The following is a 12,046-nucleotide window of genomic DNA, read 5'->3' on the forward strand; positions in this document are numbered from 1 at the left end:
TCTCCAGGGCCCACATGTGTAAGGCTCAGGGTAAAGAACCCCGTCCTCACCCAGATGCACCTGCCTGTCCTGGGGGTCAGGGAGCAAGGACCCCGTAGGCCCCCAGTCTGTACCAACCATGGCCTGAAGGTCTGAGGCAGGTGCGGTAGAAGCCGCCGCCTCCCCAGGTGTCTCCACGCCCCTTCCTGGACACCCAAGGCTGTGAACACCCCCACCCCCACCCATCTCATCCCAGTCTGGCTGGCTTGTGAGGAACGGAGAAGGGGTCCCCAGCCTTTTCTCCCCCACTGAGCAGAACAGGAAGAAGGTAATTGGATCAGCACTTTGTGCTCCATCTGGAACATTCCAACATGGAAAACCCACTGAGCAGCTGGGGAAACAATTTAGGGACTTTAATTAAAGGCCGATGACTCTCCCACGGAGACCCACCCCCACACACAGCCGGGAAGACCCACCGCATCTGCCCTCAGTGTGTTCTGAGGCCCAGCTGGGCACCTGGCTCTGGGCGCTGGCGGGCAGTCAGGCCCAGTTTCCACTGGGAGGGGGATGGGGGAGGACCGGGACCAGCCAGCTCACCCTTTCTCCACACTGTTTCCAGCCTGCCTTCTGGGCACCAGAGCCAGACAAACTGGTGGCTCCCACAGCTCTGCTTCCAAGAAGCTTCCGGAAGGGAAAAGTGGGTCATGTCAGTGGGCTCGGGAAAGGGGCTCTAAATGTAGGGAGGAAAGGAGACTGGTGTGAGGGAACAGCCTCCGCACTCCTAGGCTGTCCCCTCTCAGCCCGCACCTTCTGTGCCTGAAAGGCATTTCAGGCAGAGGGAACAGCATGTACAAAGGCTACGCAGATCGAGACAGGTGGAAGGAGCTGTGGGGACAAGAGCGTAGGGGTGAGGGTGGCATGCCGGCTAGGGGTGGGGGCAAGCCGCAGAGGGCCGGAGCTGCTAAAAGTTTGGACAAGGGTGTGTCCAGGAAGAGGGAAGCAGCGGGCATGGCCCAGGCTGGGAACTGCCTTCCCTCCCACCCTGACACCCAGGGCGGGCTGCCACACGGTCGCTAAGTGGGGCCCCAGCACCGGGAATGGGGACAGAGACGCCAAGCCCAGGCCTTGCCATCCAGCGGGGCCCGGAGGCCCCTGCCTCGTCACCGTTATTGCACGTTGGTCACCATTATTGCACGTTGGGCCAGCCCTCCCCTCCTCCCACGGCAGACATCCAGGCGGGGGAGGGGCCTGCAGTTGTGTCTCAGCCGCATCTGCCCACATCTGCCACCGCATCTCCGCCAGGGTGTCTCAGGACCAGCCCCCGGTCCTGCCTCTGGCCTGGCCCCGATGGCAGAGCTTCCTGACAGTGCTGGCCCCTCAGGACAATCCAGACAGGAGGGTCCTCTGGGCCCAGAACCAGCAGGAGCGAGGGGCAGGTTCCGGGCCGCTGAGGAGAGATGCCCCCAACTCCCTCCCCACTTCCTGTCGAGCCTCTTCTCACAATCAGGTGACCCCAGGTGTCTACCACTGGTAAGGTCATGTGACAAAGACAGTAGCCACCGTGACTGCTGGGCCCGCTGGCTCACGGTTAGCCAGAAAAGGTGCCTGGAAGGAAAGCGATCACTCCCCTGGAAATCCTCCCTCATTTCCACCCCGGGGCCCAGGACGGGCAGCTACTCCAACTAGCCCAGAGCTGGAAAGGCCACAGCAGGGCTGAAGATTTGATATGGACCCAAGGCCTGGGGTGCAGAGGACGCAGCCAGGTCCTGTGAGGACCCAGCACAGCCGGGGCATGCCAGGCTTGGTTCCAAGGGTCCCCGGAGGTCATTGTCAGGGCGGTTTGTGGGCACCTGGCAAGCAACGTTGTGGCCAGGAGCAGGTGACAGTCATTAGGAAGGGGCCCCCACCTTCCCAGGGGCAGAGGGGTGGATAGGGCAGCCTAGCCCACCCGAGCCTGGCCTAAGTCAGGATCTGAGCAGGCAGCTGGGCCCCAGATGGGCATTCACCTCTGCCCATCCCCCAAAGGCGGGAGCCCTTCCTGGAACACAGCAGAACTGGGGCATCCAGGGCCTGGGGGAGTGGGTGGAACCCACTGAGAGGGCACGTCCCCCCCAAGCGGGCAGGGTCTGGAGGGTGGGAGTGGCAGCATGGGTGTGGCCTGTGGTGGGTGGTGCCACACTGTCCCCAGGGGCTTGGGGACGCTTAAAACCAATACCCCGCTGCTGCTCCTCACGTCACACTCCGTGTAACGCAACCTCACCAGATTCCCAGGAGGGAGCATCCAATGGGCACTAAGACACGAAATCAGCCGCAGTCATGGGTGCAGCCCTGAGTTGGCCAGATCCAACTTTCATCCCCCCCCAGCCCTCACGTGGGCAACCTGGAGCCTCAGTTTCCTCATCTGCCGCACGGGGACAACATTCCAGCATAGCTCAGCATCCCAGGGCGCACAGGAGGGCCTCCAGAGTCTGAGCTGTGCGTCACTGGGCAGGCCCTAAACTTCTCTGAGCCTCAGTTGCTCATGTGTGACATGTGGCCAAGCTCACTGCACACCCCAAGGGATGTCTACGGATTGGGTTTTGGACCACTCCGGGCATACGAACGGTGCCCTGTAGAGACAGGTGGTATGGTTAGCGTTTCCCTGGGCGGTGGCACCTCCAGCCCCCCGTCTGGCCACCTTCCAGATTATGTGGAAGAACACAGACCCAGGCTTTATTCCTTAAATACTTTTCCCTACCCATCATCTGTCTGCAGGCTCCACGGCCCGGCGGCCGGCATAAATTAAGGTGAGCGAGGGTCCCCGGGCCGGGCACGGGCTGGCCCGTCCTCCTCAGTCCCAGCCAAAGTCCTGGCCGGTCATCTGGTAAAACCTGCGGTTGAAGGGCCGGTAGAAGTCCCGCAGGCGCCGGACCACAGCCTCGGGCACGCGGGGGTGGGGCCGGCCCTTGGATTTGCCCAGGCAGCGGGGGCGGCTGCCCCCCTGGGCCTTCTTGAGGCAGGGGAAGCCCTTGGTGGCATTGAAGTAGAAGTGCTTGTCCGTGACCACGCGTTTGAGGCCCAGGAAGTCCTGCACGCGGCCCACCTCCCCGGCCGGGTCGCTGACCAGGCGCTCCCCGCTGACGAATAGGAAGCGGGACAGGGGAAAGAGCCGCAGCCAGTTGGTCAGGTGCTGGGCGTACAGGCCGATGCGTACGGCGCTCCAGGCCGTGTCCACGGGGCCCAGGCCGTGGCGGAAGGCCAGGGCACGGAAACTGGGCAGGCCCGGGGTCTTGGAGAGCGTCTGGGCGTAGTCGGAGATGGCCCGCGTCACAGGGTTCCGCACCACCACGATCAGCTTCGTGTCCGGGGACATGCCGTGGATGCGGCCGGGGGCCTCCCGAGTCACGAAGTAGCTAGGGGTCTTCTCCAGGGTGATCTGCCCGTCCAGGGTGCGTGGCATCAGGCTCCTGTGGGGCGGGTGGGAGCAGAGGGAGGTGAGGGTGGGGACTGGCCCCCAGGGAGCCAGGGCTGACCTCCCCTTCCTCCAGGAAGCCTCTAGGGCAGGCAAGCCTTCCCCACCAGACCCACCCACCCTAGGTGCTTGGGTGGCCAGATATAGGCTGTGAGGCGGTGCACCGAGGGGCCTGTCCCACCAGGCTACCCACCCCCCTCCCAGAGCCGGACCGTGCCCACGCCAGACCCCGTCCTCGTGAGGCCAGCGGCCTCGACCTGCTGCCCACACGGCTGAACCAGCCCCCCCGCCCCCCCGCAGGCCCCTGCCCCGTAATTACCTCCCGTCACACACACAGCAAGGGGCATCCCTTAAATTAGGCCGTTAATTGTTGACAAGTGTCCCCTCTCGCTCCCTCCCCTGCACAGCCTTCTCCCACCTCTGATGACAGCCCTGCTGACCTGGGCCACACACATCAGAATGGACCAGAATACCAAAAGCCACTAGCGGTGGCTTGAGGACCCGTCCCAAGACCCCAGCCGCCTGGGCCTCCCAGACCTGGCTTGGACCCCAACGTGCAAGGCTGCAGCTGACCAGGGGAGGGGAGCACGGACCCCATCCCAAGGTTCTGGGGAGTCGGCCCCCTGACCACGCCAAGCCCGGGGAAGCCCGTCCTGAACCAGTGTCCCACAGCCACACCTGCCAGCCAGGTAGTACAGGGTGCGGTGGGCAGGGCGCGGCCTGGCCAGCTGAGCAAACAGCTCTGAGGGAGGGCTGGGAACTAGGTCAACAGAGGCAGAGGCTCCCGGGATCTGTGGGAGGCAGAGGGAGGGGAGGCCTCCGCCCAGCTAGCCCTGCCTCCCGTCCTCCTGCCCCTCTGACAGCTCCCCCACGACTGGCCCCAGCCAGGAAGGTGGGGTTCAGGTTGCAGGTTCCAGGGTCTCAAGCCCCTGGGAGTCTCTTCTTCCTGCTCAAACCCCCAAAACACCCAGGTCAGGTGGGCACACAGGTGCACAGACCCACGAGTCAGGGCGCTTAGCTTGGAGGGTGCTGGTGGTGGGATGGGGGGTGCACACGTGTGAGTCTGGGACATGCCACCGGCTCCCTGACTCCACCTCGGGGGCCCAGGGACGTCCAGTGGGCTGAATGGGCTGCTAGCTATGGGAGCCTCCCCACTCGCTCAGAACAAGGGTGGCGGTGCAGACTTTCCTGGCCCACTCCTGCCGCAAACTGGCTTTGAGCTCCAAGAGCTTTGGGATCAATTACTCTCCCCAGGCCTAGCCAGAGCTCGGAGTAGGGTAGGGATGGGGGCTTTTGTGGGGTGGCAGAGACCGAGGAGGATACGAGGAGCAAGATACTGACCCCCACACAGCAAACATCTGACAAGCTGTTCTATGGACACCCCCCCACACACACACACACACACATACACACACGCACCACCCCCACAGCTCATCTGGTCTGCATTTCCCTGCGGCTTCAATCCAGCCCTGGGCGACTCTCCCTCCTCTGTCTGGGCCTCGCTCTGTGTCCCACACCTCTCCTGGGCCCCATCCAGCCTGCCTGGGACCCAGCAGAAACAAGTTCCAGTTCCAGGTGGAACCCTGCAGTGTTGGGGACATGGGGGCATTGAGTGCCCTGCCACAGGGGTCTCTGTCTCTGGGTGAGCAGGGACAGATAAGTCCCACAGAAGCTGGGGTCCCTCTCCCCACATACTCCCACCCCTCCTTCACTGCTCCTGCTTGGGCCCCAGGAGCGAGGGGGGGTGTCCCCCACCCCTGCACCCCTCCTCCTCTCCTCCCGCTTTTCCAAAACACTGTAGTCAAAGTATAGCCCCCACTTGCCCCTAGATAGGGCACTCCTCCCTGAACTGAGACTTGGAGGGGTTTGTGTGACTTCAGCACCTGCCAAACAGAGTGAGTGAATAAAGGAACAAATGCTGAGTTGGGGAGCCCTAGAAGGTCGCAGTCCCCAAGATAGAGGACCCTCAGGAGCCTGAGAGATGAACTTCCTAGAGCCCAAGCAGAGGGGACGGTTGGGCCAAAATCAACTTTGAGCAGGTCCTACCTGCCCAGTCCATGGGAAGGACCAAAGTCACTGCCTGGAATGAGATTGGTCACAGCCCCGTGAGCAAGGGGGGGGGGGGGGGGTCCCAAAAATTCAACTGGGGGCACTAGCTGCTCCTCCTCTACACACTGCCCCGACTCCCCACCCAGAACAGGGCTCTGCACTGGAGGTCCAAATCAGGGTCCCGAGAGCAGATAACACGGCCAGACCACGCCCAGGGGCTGGCCGACCTCTTTGCACTGGGGGAAACTGAGGCGGGTGGGCATTTTCAGAGGCTCAGTGCATCCTCACAGCCGGTTGAAAGGACAGACAGGTCCAGAGGCACAGGGCCACCGGGGGGAATACCAAGCCCCACCTCCACACGTCACTACACAGCCACAGCCCTTTTGAGGGCACTTGGACACATGTACCTCAGAAGCTCAGCCAGCCTGCATTGGCCAGAGGGGTCAGTGCTCGCCAGCCCTGACAGCTCTGGGTTCCTGGAGGCCACTGGAACCTGACCCTCTGCCTCCTCTGCATCCGCCCCTCCCCCCAGTGGAGGTGGCTCTAAAAAGGAGGAAGGGCAAAGTCTCTTCTCCACCAGACATGCTCCGGAATCCCCCGGGGCCCCACGCCAGGCACCCCAGTGTCCCAGGAGCTCCCTACCCAGAGCTGAGAATCTGCCTCCTGCCTCTCGGATGCCTCGTCCTCTCCAGAGCGGAAGCATGCACCCAGGGAGGGCCTGCACAGCCCCCCTGGACCCCAGGCTCTTCGAGACCAGCCTCTGCAGCAGCCCCTCCTTAGTCCAGCCCGGTGCCTCCCCACAGCTCCTTGTAGTTACAGCTCATGGGGTCAGTGATGGGCTCTGAAGTCTGCTATAGCTAACAGTGTGTCCTCCACCCTCCTTCCTGTCCCCTCCCCTCCTTCCCTCCTCCTCCCCCTCCTTCTCTCCTCCTCCTCTTCCTCTCCCTCTGCAGGGCAACAGCATCAACAGCATCCCGGGATTAGGGATGCTTTTGGATACTGCAGCACCGTCAGAGTGGGGTAGCGTCTCTCCCTGAGCACCAGGCATGCTGGGGGATTCAGCCAACTGGGTCCAAGGATAGACTCACTTTCCCCTCACCATCTGGCTTCCCTAAGACCCTCGACAGCAGTAATCCTTCAGAGCTCAGGAACCAGGACCCCCGTTCTCAATGGGGCCCCTCCAAACCCGTGAGTGGTTTCAGTGCAAAATGCAAAGATAACAAAGGGGAAGGGGTGGTGGGGGGTTGGTATCTGGGAATAGGAAACTGGTACATCTGAGAGTCAAAAGCCCAGGTCCTGCCACCCCCCACTCCCCATTAATTCACCAGGTGACCTTGCGCTGGGTCCTCTCTGCCCCATAGTTTGGGGATGAGGTGAAAGCTGCGGGGAGTGGGGTGACTCACTCTCCATCTGTAAACCCTCGCTTCCCCGCAGGAAGGGACAGGCAGGCTTGTGCACAGTCGAAGGAGGCAGAGGGCAGGGCCTCATGCTCGCTGCCTCAGCGGGGGCCGGAGTGGGGGTGCTCCCCCACATTCTACCACAGCACCCCAAGGCCAGCCAGACAGGCAGCGGGACAGCTACAGAGCCCCTTGAGTGAGGCTGGGGCCCCAATCCCCACCCCTTCCTCCTTTCTAAGTAAAGCCGTGACTCTCTCCGGACCCCCAGAACCACAGAGAAGGACTCCTCTTCTCGGGATTGGGGTTCTGGGGGAGGAAACAGACGCTCTCTAGGAGGCTACAGGGAAAACTCTTGGGGTGATTGGCCGGAGGTCAGACATGCTCTCCCAGGGTGATCCAGTGGGGAAGCGCGGATAAGCATAAAGCATTTCTAATGCCCCTCAAACCCCACTAGCTTCAAACTACTGGTGTAGGATGGGAACTCCTCCCCGCCACTCTTACGGGGACCCCTCAGCAGCCCTGAACCAGGGTTTCCCCTGGAGTTTCAAAGTTTCTGGGAGCCCCCGGCCAGTGACCGCTCCTCCTTTCTGTAAACCCCAATGCTGGGGGGCCCGCGTCCGCGGGGTCAAGCTTCGCCCCCCCCCCCACACACACACCCAGGCTGGTCTCAGCCCGGATTCCGGACACCTGCCCCCCCCCCCGCGCCCCCAGTGAGACCCCCAGGGGCGCGTCCCCCTGTTGTTGGAAGGCACCCGCCAGGGCGCTCACCGGTACCAGGCGAGGCCGCGCTCGTAGCACCTGTCGAAGAAGTGGGGCTCAGAGCCGAGCGCGCGGACGTCGGGGTGCAGCCGCAGGAACTCCAGCAGGGCGCGCGTGCCGCCCTTCTTCACGCCCACGATGAGCGCCTGCGGGAAGCGCCGGCGTCCCGGGCCGCTGGCCACAGGCAGGCCCGGCGCCCCCCGGGGACCGACGGCGCGGAGCGGCTCAGCGGGCGCGGGCGCCGGCACCGGAGCGCGGGCGGCCGGCGGGCAGCGGCCGGGGAGGGCGCAGAGGCAGTAGGCGCCGAGCACCAGCGCGGCGAGAAGCAGCGGCGCACGCGGCACCCGCAGCGCGGCCCCCTGCCCGGCCCCCGCGCCCTGGCCGCCCCCGGCCCCGCCGCCCAGGCCGCCGCTACCTGCCATAGGGTGGTGCTGCGCCCAGACGGTGGAACGCGGGCTACAGGAGCGAGCGCATCCCGGCCCGTGCCGCGCTCAGCCAGCCCGCGCCGGGCTTCTGCTCTGCGCCCCGCCACTCGGCAGGCTCGAAGCCGACGCGGGGCGGGACCCGGAGGCCCCGCCCAGTCCGGGGGCCCCGCCCCCTGGACCACTCCCGGGCCCGGGACTCGCAGGCGCCCGCCGAGGCTGAGGCGTGATTTGGAGCCCCAGAGGTTACCTGTCGCGCCCTCTTGGAGACCTAGGCTCCAGCCTGCGAGGCTTCGGGGTCATCACCATTGCGCGCCTGGATGCTGCGGCGACGGGTCGGGTCTCAGGGCAGTGACAGGACTGAGATGAAGGACCGGCTCTTAGAAGGCGGATCCCAGTCCCTCCCGGACAAGGGCGTAGCAGCAGGTGTGCGGGTGAGTGTGGACCCGGGCCCTACTGCGCCGAGGCGTTCCCGGGAATGTTGAGGGAAGTCTGAGGGGAGAATGGGGCGCGCTTTCCTGACAGTTGGCTTGCCATTCATCAGGGTCCCAACCCTGACGGCCGGAGACGGTTGTCCAATATGATTACCATTTTAGGGTCCTGGGAAGCAGGCTCAGGGACGACAGGCGTCTGTCCCAAGGCCCCATTCAGATCTGTCTCCTGACCCTTTCTACCATGTCACACCGTCTGTCTCTGCAGCCCAGTCCACCTGGCGTTGCCCTGGGATGTCAGGGACCCATCTCTAATGCTGGCAAAGTGACTCCTGAAGATGAGAAGATTCTGGAGAGGTGGGATGGGAGACCGGAAGGAGGAGCCCGGGTTCTATCTTAGGAGCTCCTGCTGAGGTGCAGTGACATTCAGGGGCCAGGGGCCGCTCACAGTTACGGGACCTGCTGGGTGCTGGACACTCTGTGGGGAGTTTATGCAGCCCCAGGTTCACTGAACCCCCCACACAGCACAAGGAAAGCAGAGAAGGAAAGGGCTCCAGGAGCAACAGTCCCAGGGAGAGACGGAAAAGGAACGGTGTCCTCTCTATGTCTCTGCCCAGGGCTTCCTCACTGAAGCTTGGTGCCCCATGGGCATGGGCTCCTAGGAGAGGCTGACCTCTCACTAGCTGCTCAGAGGCCACTGCCCTGGGTTCTGCTTGTTCCTGGGACCAATGGCATCTGGGCAAGTCCCAGAAACCTGGGGCCTCTCCAAAGGCCAGGGGCCTCTGTGACCCACAGGCATTTCCAGGTCTCCCACCTAGAGGCAGCCCTGAACTAAGGGGGCTCTGCAGAGCCAGTGGCATGAAGGCCGCTGATCAGGGCCCCAGCCCGGATCCCAGACACAGGCCTGCACCTGCTTGTCAGGGCAAGACTCAGCCAGGAGCCCTGTAGGCGGGTCGTTGGCACAGTACTGTCTGGGGTGCATGTTGATACACACAGGGTCACAGGAAGTTCTTCTTCTGGTCTAGCTTAAAAGGGGATCTGTTCCAGACAGACTGGTTCTCCTTAGACCTGTCCTGGGTGGGGCCCTGCTCCACCTGGAGCACCCACTCACAGTCTCAGCAGGCCCCTCTCAGGGCTCCAGATTCCAGCATTCGACCCTGGCGGCCCCTCTGTCTCCCGGCCCTGGCACAGGGAGAGTGGCTTCCTCCTCCCAGCCTTGGCTCATGCTGTTCCTCCTACTGAGAATGGCTTTTCCTCAGCCCCCCAACCCCTGACACACACACCTGCTTGAGGATTTTCCAGAAGCAACTTATCAACGACAGCAGGACATGCTGGGGGCTGGGGAATGGAGTCCGGGGACAAGGATAATTTCCTAGCTGAGCCCCTCCCTCCAGCCACCATCCATCAAGTGACAGGTGGGGGCAAATCTGGGGACACCCAGGAAGGCAGCCTTGGGACATTTGCTCACTGGGGGGTCCCTAGCACCTAACAGAGACTGGCACCAAATAGGCACTTGACAATGACTGGCTAGTGGAAGGCTGTGAATGGAGGAAGAGGTCAGGGAAGGCTTTCTGGAGGAAGTGATGGTCAGGCAAGCCTCCTCACACATGGGGGTTGCCGCCTTCCCTCCTGCCCAGGATGTCGGAGTGGCCCCTCCGATCTGCCTCCGCCCTACCTTGCCATCAGGGTCCAGCCCCAGCTCTCCACTGGCACCTCTCTGTGTGGTCTAGACACAGTGGATCCCCCGCTCTGAGCCACATGGCAGGAAGTGAGTCGAAAGAAACCAGGCCATGGGAGCACCGGTCCTGTAGCTGTCCCTGCACCCTGAGAGGCTCGCTCACCTCCCGCCCTGTCCGGTCTCACCTCCACTGTGAAGAAGAAATGCATCAGCCAGCTTCTCTGCCAGCTGGATCTCCTCGGAGGGCCCCTTGGCCTTCAGGGTCCAACATGGCTCAATCCCCCCTTGCCCAGACTGGACCCCCTGCCCAGGCAGGATGGCCAGGCAGAGGTCCGTCTGTCCATCCTCCTTAGGCCAACTATCAGACATTGAGGTAGTCAGGTCTGCTGTGCTAGCTGGCTGGGAGGAGGCAGCACTGGGGAAGAGTGGCCTGAGCTGCGGCCCGCTAGTAAACAGCGTCCCTGGAGGAGACGACAGGGAAGGTCAGAGCAGAGGGGGACACAGGGGCGAGTCCAGGGAAGAGGCCTGGGGAGCGAGGTCATGGCAAGAGGAAGGCCCAGCCTGGCCTCACAGACCCATGACCCAGCTGCCCAGCTATATCTGAGTCCCCTCCACTGACTGTAATTACTCCCTTGGTGGGTGATTTTGGACCCCATCTGTCTCCACCTCCCCGTGAGCGTGGCAAGGGCGGGGACGGGGTCAGTCTTGACCACGGTGAGCACTCATGAATGTTTGTCGAGTGACTGAGTGGCCTGGCTGTGTGAGTGAGAGAGTGTGTGAGTGACGGAGTCTATGTGCGCGCCCCGCCCCCGGGCTCCTCTCTTCCTCTTTCGCAGACTGTCCCCTCCCCAGGGCGGGCACCCCCAGCGTGGGCCCCCACAAGCAGGGTGCGTCAGCCGCTGCCCCACCCTGGAAAGTGATCCCTAACACCGTGCGGTCCCTCCCTCCACGGGGGACAGCTGGGGGAGATTTCACACATGCGGGGCTTCCAGAACTCCCTTCGCTAGAACCACACCCTTACCCCCTCGCCCGACTCCCGCAGTCTGCGGGGGTCCTGGAGCCTGCAAGGGGGGCCGAGGGCAGGCCCAGCTGTCCTTGATTTGTGTGGGGTTGTTCTGCTTCAGATGCCGGATTTGCCTGCGCACAGAGAGGATGCGGTTTTCTCCTGGAAAGGGACCCCTCAGAAACGTCTACCCACCGAGCCCACCCACCCCCGGACTCCACTGTTCCCAGTTCACCCTGGTAGGCAATGAGGTGGGGCAGGAGCACCTGCCCCCTCCTAGCAGGTGACCTTGGCAGGTAAGGCGTCAAGTCTCTCTGAACCTCACTTTCCTACTTTATCAAACAACGCGGACACTGGCCCCATCCCTCTGGGTGTCTAGTTCCTAAACTCTTTGTGGTGAGGTGGCAGTGGGCATGGGACAGCGTACTCACTATTCATCCTTCTTGGACGAGACTGGAGAGGAAAGACTTTCGGGGGCCTGGCTGGCCAGAACCTAGGGCCTTGTTCCTGGTGGCCAGCTCCGCCTAGGGCAACGTGGCACAGAAGGGTTTGCCAGGGCAGACAAGATTCCCAGGGTCCGGAGGGACACATGAAAAGGCTCCCTTGACCGGGAGATGCTCTGTCTCTGTTCCCTTAACCTGCGTGAGATTCTCGGTCTCTATTTCGCTCTGCCCCTCCCCTGCTTGGGCTCTCGCTCTCGCTCCCTCTCAAAATAAATAAACATTAAAAAAAAAGGAAAGAAAAAGAAAAAGAAACAAGGCTGTTTCTGCCCCCACACCATCCCCACAACCTCCAGCTTCACAGCCCCAAGCCAGGCCTCTGGACCCAGAAGCCCCCCAGCAGCATGGGGAGGGCTGGGCCTCATCTAATGGCCCCA

The 12,046-nt window shown here is 62.9% G+C and overlaps 1 protein-coding gene across 5 annotated transcripts; it reads right to left on the reverse strand.

Annotated features, from left to right (window-relative positions):
- Window positions 1-243: 243 nt before the first annotated feature.
- HS3ST6 (heparan sulfate-glucosamine 3-sulfotransferase 6) lies at window positions 244-11,250 on the reverse strand. 5 transcript variants are annotated; one of them, XM_053212884.1, is made up of 3 exons: window positions 11,188-11,250; window positions 7,645-10,627; window positions 247-3,425 (listed from the first exon to the last, which is right to left on the reverse strand). In XM_053212884.1, the coding sequence occupies exons 2-3, from the start codon at window positions 8,055-8,057 to the stop codon at window positions 2,810-2,812; spliced, it is 1,029 nt and encodes a 342-aa protein (XP_053068859.1). In that variant the 5' UTR covers window positions 8,058-10,627; window positions 11,188-11,250; the 3' UTR covers window positions 247-2,809. The 5 variants fall into 5 exon arrangements, with proteins under 5 accessions (XP_053068861.1, XP_053068862.1, XP_053068859.1 ...); XM_053212885.1 differs by having other exon boundaries at window positions 7,645-8,820; window positions 10,352-11,244; XM_027043599.2 differs by having other exon boundaries at window positions 7,645-8,549; window positions 8,646-11,244.
- Window positions 11,251-12,046: the final 796 nt, after the last annotated feature.

The sequence above is a fragment of the Acinonyx jubatus genome, chromosome E3, assembly GCF_027475565.1.
Source record: "Acinonyx jubatus isolate Ajub_Pintada_27869175 chromosome E3, VMU_Ajub_asm_v1.0, whole genome shotgun sequence".
NCBI classification, from domain to species: Eukaryota; Metazoa; Chordata; class Mammalia; order Carnivora; family Felidae; genus Acinonyx; species Acinonyx jubatus.

What these genes read in the sequence shown, in the direction of transcription:
- HS3ST6 (XM_053212884.1), bottom strand. Translation starts at nt 8,057, where the DNA reads ATGGCAGGTAGCGGCGGCCTGGGCGGCGGGGCCGGGGGCGGCCAGGGC. An exon ending in CGCGGCCTCGCCTGGTACCG is followed by an intron (nt 3,426 to 7,644) that starts GTGAGCGCCCTG and finishes CCCGCCCCACAG; the next exon opens with GAGCCTGATGCCACGCACCC.